General features: G+C 42.7%; 1 protein-coding gene across 3 annotated transcripts in view; it reads right to left on the bottom strand.

Moving 5' to 3' along the window:
• Positions 1–6,153: 6,153 nt before the first annotated feature.
• Positions 6,154–7,358, bottom strand: part of med14 (mediator complex subunit 14) — a 66,916-nt gene continuing 65,711 nt past the window's right edge. For all 3 annotated transcript variants that reach the window (XM_033033100.1, XM_033033099.1, XM_033033101.1), the window contains one exon: positions 6,154–6,770. In XM_033033100.1, the coding sequence (XP_032888991.1) occupies positions 6,697–6,770 (74 nt within the window). In that variant the 3' untranslated portion in view covers positions 6,154–6,696. The remainder of the gene's footprint in view (positions 6,771–7,358) is intronic.

Here is a 7,358-nt window from a genome sequence, read left to right as displayed (position 1 = left end):
ATGTAGTAGACCTGTAGAATTGAATCACATCTAAAATGTAAACAGAACAAATTCTTGTTTCTTAATTCAGGTTTAAAAACATCTAGTAATAATTCAACTGTTATGTCCTACATGGAAGCCCAAAGGATCACAAATTTTGAATTAATTTTATCACAGTTACAACATTAATCTCAGCAACAATGAACTTCCATGGACTGTGTTTTTGATTGCACTACAGATTTTGTTCTCTTTTGTACTAGTATTATCGTAATTTATTTAAATATTTTATAATTATATATTTGTGTACATTGCATCTACGGGCCTGTTAAGCTGCTGCAAGTAAAACAATTATTGTTCTGCTGTTGGTACATATAACAAACAAATACTGTTGAGTTTACATAAATTATAGTCATTTAAGGAAACTGATGAGGTAAACCATCTGGTAAGAGTAATAGTAACCGTAAATTTCCTCTGCAATGTGGAGGTTTAAGCCCCAAGTTACAGTCTGCAAACTTCAATATGCTACATGGAATTTTTACATTGGGATTTTGGTCATCGGCAAAACTATTTTAAAGTAGAGTAAATGGCTTGGTGGGACATCACATTGAGTGGGATCCTCGGATAGTTACTCCTGTGATTTAAGTGAATTATTTTCTTTCTACAGAAAAATTGTGAGATTGATGGAGTAGGTTCCTGACCCAAAACATCACCTATCTATGTTCTCCAGCAATGCTGCCTGACCCGCTGAGTTACTCCAGCACTTTGTGTCTTTTTTTGATGGAGTAGCTAGTCAATCACAAAGATGCCAATTTTGTGACTGCTAACTTGCCTGCAAATCCACATCGTTGGCAGCAAGCTCCAGATGTTACACTGGCAAGTGGCCCATCAACCAGCAATCAACATCTGCCAAGTTTTATTTGGCATTACCACTGACTGAGGAGACCCCAAGGAAGACCAGGATCTCTGGATCAATCTAGGAGTATTGGCCGGTTGGGGAGTGGGATTGGTGGTGCATTCCATACACATTTGTGCCCAAATAATTATTTGCTCAAAATATCATACAAAATATTGAATATAGTATTTTTAAAATTCTGATCTCTACTTCGAAGTTGGTTGGCATGGTAACCTTGGTGATGTTTTTCAGCTTGTTCTTTTGGAGATATAACAATAGGACATTTTGTTATCAGAACATGGCTTGGTTCGGCAACTTGAGCGCCCTGGAGAGGAAAAGACTACAAAAAGTAGTAAACACTGCCCAGTCCATCATCAGCTCCTACCTCCCTTCCATCGAGGGGATTTATCGCAGTCGCTGCCTCAAAAAAGCTGGAAGTATCATCAAAGACCCACACCATCCTGGCCACACACTCATCTCCCTGCTTCCTTCAGGTAGAAGGTACAGGAGCCTGAAGACTGCAACAACCAGGTTCAGGAATAGCTACTACCCCACAGCCATCAGGCTATTAAACCTGGCTTGGACAAAACTATGATTATTAATAACCAATCATCTGTTATTTGCACTTTATCATTTTATTTATTCATGTGTGTATATATTTATATTATAGTATATGGACACATTGATCTGTTTTGTAGTAAATGCCTACTATGTTCTGTGTGCTGTAGCAAAGCAAGAATTTCATTGTCCTATCAGGGACACGTGACAATAAACTCACTTGAACTTGAATTTGACTTGCCATTCCTTCAGCAGGTCAGACAGCATCTATGGTGACCATGGATAGGTAAGGCATCGGGTAGGGACCCTTCCTCAGAATGATTGTAAGGGGGAGGAGGTGGGGGAGGGAAGGAGGAAAGCTGGAAAAGAATAGGGGCAGGATAAATCCTGGCAGGTTATAGGTTGATACAGGTGAGGGGGGGGAGGTGTTGATAGGCAGATGGTTGGATGAAGGCTAGAGAGGAAAATAAATTAAAGGATTAAAGGATTAAAGAGTTGTGAATTATGAAACTAGATGAAGGAATGTAGGTGGAAGGAGAGGGGAAAATGGGTGCATGTCCAGTTGGGACACATGACGGGGGAGGTAGGGGAAGGAAGGGATCTTAGATATTCATGGCGCTGGGTTGTGAACTACCCAAGCGGAATGTGAGGTGCTGTTATTCCAGTTCACGTGTGGCTTCACTCTGGCAGTGGAGGATTCCCAGGACAGAAAGGTCAATGGGAAGAGGACTTAAAATGGTTAGCCTGTCCCTATTCCTCCTCCCTCACCTCCATCCAGGTTGACATCCTCCTCGTCTAACCTCATTTACTACATCCGGTATTCCTGACGTGGCCACTTGTACATCGGCTTTCACTGGACACTTGCCAAGGCCTACTGGATCCTCCAGTTGCTAATTATTTTAACTCCTCTCATGTCACTGTATGTCAAGTTGTCACTTGTGGGCGGAGCACCAAGGCAAATTCCTTGTATGTGAATACTTGGCCAATAAACTTATTCATTCACTCCCATACTGATCTATCTGTCCTGGCCCTCCTCCAGAGTGAGGCCACATGCAAACTGGAGGAACTGCACCTCATATTCCATTTGGATAGCTTACAACCCAAAGGTATGAACATTGAATTCTTCAACTTTAGGTAACTACAAACTGCCCCTCTTTCCCTTCTTCCCCCATAAACCCCCTACTTTCACCCTTCCCCTGTGCACCACATGGATTTCCACCTATTTCTCCCCCCACCCCCCCTCCATTTCCACCTACAAATACTTATCATTAACTGTTCACAAAGTTTCTCCATATAAAACACACCTTTGCCACTTCCCATGGTTTTGTGGGCCACAGCGAAAGAGAGCAGTTCCCCCAATATATTGTGCTATTTTGATTTGTATGGTGATTCAGAATTTCCTTTTTCCATTTGTTACATACAAAACAGGCCACATGAAAAGAAAAGAACACTGTTAACTTTTTTGCTGCACTATGAAATTGTTAAACCCAAACATTAAATTCTCCAATTGTAGGTAAATAAAAAACACCCCCCCCCCCCCCCCGTCCCCCGTCCCCTCCACAGCTCTACAATCAGTCTGAAGAAGTGTCCCGACATGGATCCCGTTCCCTATCCATTTTTCCCAGAGATGCTGCAGGACCGGCTGAGTTATTCCAGCACTTTGTGTCGTTTTTTTTAAATAAAGAGAGAAGGAATGGATTTGTGCTTTGTGCACTTTGTGCTTTGCTCGTTTCGTGGCACTTTGTAGTAATATATCAAATGTGGGTTAAGACAAATCTGAGAATGTAATACTGTTATGTATTAGACACAAAGAGCTAGAGTAACTCAGGCAGCATGTGTAGGAAAGAAGGTAGGCACAAAATGCTGGAGTAACTCAGCGGGTCAGGCAGCATCTCCGGAGAGAAGGAATGGGTGACGTTTCGGGTCGAGACCCTTCAGACTGGTTATGGATATGGGGAAACGAGATATATAGACGAGAGATAAAGAACAATGAATAAAAGATATGCAAAAAAGCATATATCATCCTCATTTCCTCACCTTTGTTCCTTGAGATCTGCAAGAATTTGTGCATCTTTTTCTCTGCAGAATCGAGTTGGTGTCACTAAGAAACTTGTGGAACTTAACGATTTCGGTGCTGACGAAGCCCAGAGAGGGCAGTCCCTGATTTTCAGCAGACACCAGCCTGCCTTCATCCAATATTTGTAACCTTTATAATTAAACCGAATATTCAGTTCCGACTGCATCACATTCGAGATGAAGCTAATGTTGGTTTCCAACACTTCAGACGGTAGCCGGCTAAGTGGTTGGGGGAATCTGCCGCAATACTTGCACAGCCGGCCTCCACTTCCGAACCTAGTGTCGGCCAGCCCGGAGACGTGCGCGCGCGGGCAATGTTGGCAATGCTCTCGTGGATGCGCACAGCCACGAAGAGGTCAAAGGCATTGCTGGCCAAAACTGATAGGAAGTTTTGGTAAAATGGTCACCAGATTCATTTGTGCTTGTGTAAATAAAATAATCCCCATGCACAAATTTCTGATTCCAATGGTGGCTCCTTTGTGAAATCAGGGATACCATTTGAATCTCTTTTTAACACTTTCCTGGTTTATTTTGTTTGCCGGGCTACCACATTTTGCGCAGTCACTTTCGACTTTGTACCTTTATTTATTCTGCAAGATTTTTACCCTCACTAATGTTTACTGCTCCATAATACTTATCTCCATCCACGCAGCACAAAGCTAGGCCCTTCCGCCTAATTCATCTATACCGACCATATGATGTCTGTCCAAGCTCATTATATTTGCGTACGTTTGGCCCATTTCCAGCTAAACCTTTTCTATCCATGTTCCCATCCCAATGTCTTTTAAACATTGTGATTTTACCTGCCTCTACAACTGGCAGCTCGTTCCATACACCCTACTTCCTTTGTAGGAAAATTGTCTCTTTGGGTTCCCTTTTAAATCTTTCACATCTTGTCTGAAATCTGCACCTCTCATTTTGACCCCTCTTCTCCCAGAGAAAAGATTGTGAACATCAACCTCATTACATGATTTTATTTGCCATTTATGTCATCCCTCAACCTCCTATGCTCTAGGAAAAAAAGACAGGGACCAAAGGGATATGGGCCAAAAGGATATGGGTGGGACTAGCGTTAATAGGGCATCATGGTTAACATGGAAATATTGGGCTGAAGGGCCTGTTTCCCTGGTGTGTCATTCTACGACCCTCAACTAAGGCCTTAAAAAAGGTCGCGAAATCCATTTTCTCAAGCAATGCAGCCTGAACCACTAGCATTTTGGGTCTATCTTTGGTATCAAGCAGCATCTGCATTTCATTTTTATTATTTTACTAGACCAAGTGCAGACCCGTTGGGTCTGTTCCCCCAACGTGCGGTTGTGGGGGGGGGGGGAAACAGACCCACATGCAGCGTCACACACACTAACTATCCCCCCCCCCCCGCACTCACGCTAATTACCCCCCTTGATATTATATTAATATTATTAATTTGCTCCTTTTACCCCATAACCACCCTATCTACTGACGCATAGCCCCCCAACTTGCAGTCACATCTAGAGAGGGCGGGAGGGGGTAAGAGAGTGAGGGCAGAGAGAGAAGGGGCAGAGACACAGAGAGAGGGGCAAGAGGGAGAGGGGGTGGCGAGGAGGAGAAGAGGGAGGGTGGGTGAGAGGGGAAAGGTGGGGGTGGAGGGAAGGAGAGAGAGAGGGTGAGAGTGAGGGGGAGAGAGGGGGGGAGAGGTGAGGGGAGGGGAGAGGTGAGGGGAGGGGGAGAGGTGAGGGGAGGGGGAGAGGTGAGGGGAGGGGGAGAGGTGGGGAGCAGGGAGGGTGGAGGGGAGGGGTAGGGGTGTGTGGAGGGGAGGGGGGTTTAGGGGAGGGACGGTGGGGGAGGGGATGGAAGGGAGGAGTGGGAAAAAAAGAGGGGACCCTCTGCCTTCCTCCAGCTTGCAGACTAATTGAGGCACACCACTTCCTGGTTTTATAGTCCATCCCCCCTGCCGCCAGCGGGGGCAGCAGAGAGAATGGGGAATTTTGTAAAAACATTAATACCTCTGTCAATTTTCATCGACGGGAAAAATCCTCGGCACACATGCGGCGGAGGGGGGCTCTGAGCGAGGTGGCCAAAAATGACGGCCGTAGGTCGCGGCGTACACTCGGAAATCGCAGCACAGAAAGCCAAAACCGGTCAAGAACAGACTTTTAGTAATATAGAAGATATTAGATGTCCCTATCCATAACATGTCCCTTTATAATTCAAGCCTTCCAATCCCAGCAACATCCTTGTGATTTTTTTCTGCACCATTTATAACTTAATGATATCCTTCTTATAACTGGTCAACCAAAATTACACCCAATACTGCAACACTTGCTCCAGTACATCAGATCTTCATGTTTCATGCCAACATAAGTTAATTCAAAAGTTTATATGAGAGAAAGTACAAAACAGTTAAAATAATTCATTTAAAATTCATTATGTAACAAAATATGAATAAAAGTAAAACATTATTGATACATAAACCTTCAGAAAAATATTAACACTAAGTAACTGTTTAGAAGTTATTTCATGTTGTGAAGTTGTTGTAAATTAAAAAGTAAAATAAAACAACTTTAGAAAAGGCTTTGAGAGGCAAGAATAAGGTTAATTCATAGGCAAATGTTTGCTGCTGTACATACTACACCATGTTCAAACTACTGAGTATATTACAAGGAATAGTGGTTTGATTTACTTGTTTATTAAATATTGTTTCTGAGCCAATACCAAAGGACTCAAGTTTTCTGTAAAGATTTAAAGCAGTCATAATAAAATACAGCTCCATTAAAGTTTCACACTTTACATTACAACAACCATCAATATAACAAATAAGTATGAGAACAAATGAAATTCAAGCTGCTATGGCAGAACATATGAAAACTGACATTTGTGTTCTCTCTAGAAAAACAAAACATCTTTGGGCATAATCATAACCTAATCCTTTCCTCGTTAATATTATAACTAGGGTTAATTCTAACTCAAACAGAAATCTTTCCAGATTTTATATTTTTCTTGAAATGCAGTTTATAAAATACACTATATAACAGCACGTATACAAACTGATGTATCTTTTGTTGGAAAAAGTTAATCCCTGAAGAATAATCATGCTCTTAACTTGCATTAGAGCACAATACTAAGAATCCTTAATTCTGTTTTGCATCACAATCTGTCCAATTAATTATGTTGCACAAAATCATCTTCTCCACAAAACCACAAATCCAGAATTACTGTCGACCCCCAGGGGGCAGTGTAAGGTTTGCCATCAATTCCCTCACGGCTGCATAGATTGTGCAGTCACCTGTGAAAGTAATATTACTAACATTAGTAGACATACAAATGAATAAAACAAGTGAACATATGCACCATCATCTTCGACAAAGTTTATTTGATCATGTATTGAAATAAGCACTTCAGCAAACTATCATGAATACCTGCAACAATAAGGGGGGGGGGGGGGGGGGGGGGGGCGGGGGGCGGTAGAGCTGTTGCATCACAGTGCAGAGACCCGGGTTCAATCCCGACCTCGGGTGCTGTCTCTTAAATCCATCCAGTGATTTGGCCTCCACTGTCCTCTGTGGCAGGGAATTCCATAAATTCACAACTCTCTGGGTGAAAACGTTTTTTTCTCACCTCAGTCTTAAATGACCACCCCTTTATTCAAAGACTGTGGCCCCTGGTTCTGGACTCGCACAACATAGGGAACATTTTTCCTGCATCTAGCTTGTCCAGTCCATTTATAATTTTATATGTTTCTATAAGATCCCCCTCATCCTTCTAAACTCCAGTGAATACAAGCCTAGTCTTTTCAATCTTTCCTCATATGACAGTCCCGCCATCCCAGGGATCAATCTCGTGAACCTGCGCTACACTGCCTCGATCACAAGGA

The sequence above is a fragment of the Amblyraja radiata genome, chromosome 14 (assembly GCF_010909765.2).
Source record: "Amblyraja radiata isolate CabotCenter1 chromosome 14, sAmbRad1.1.pri, whole genome shotgun sequence".
NCBI classification, from domain to species: Eukaryota; Metazoa; Chordata; class Chondrichthyes; order Rajiformes; family Rajidae; genus Amblyraja; species Amblyraja radiata.
Note: the sequence above shows the minus strand (reverse complement) of the source record. Positions and strands in the feature narration are given on the sequence as shown.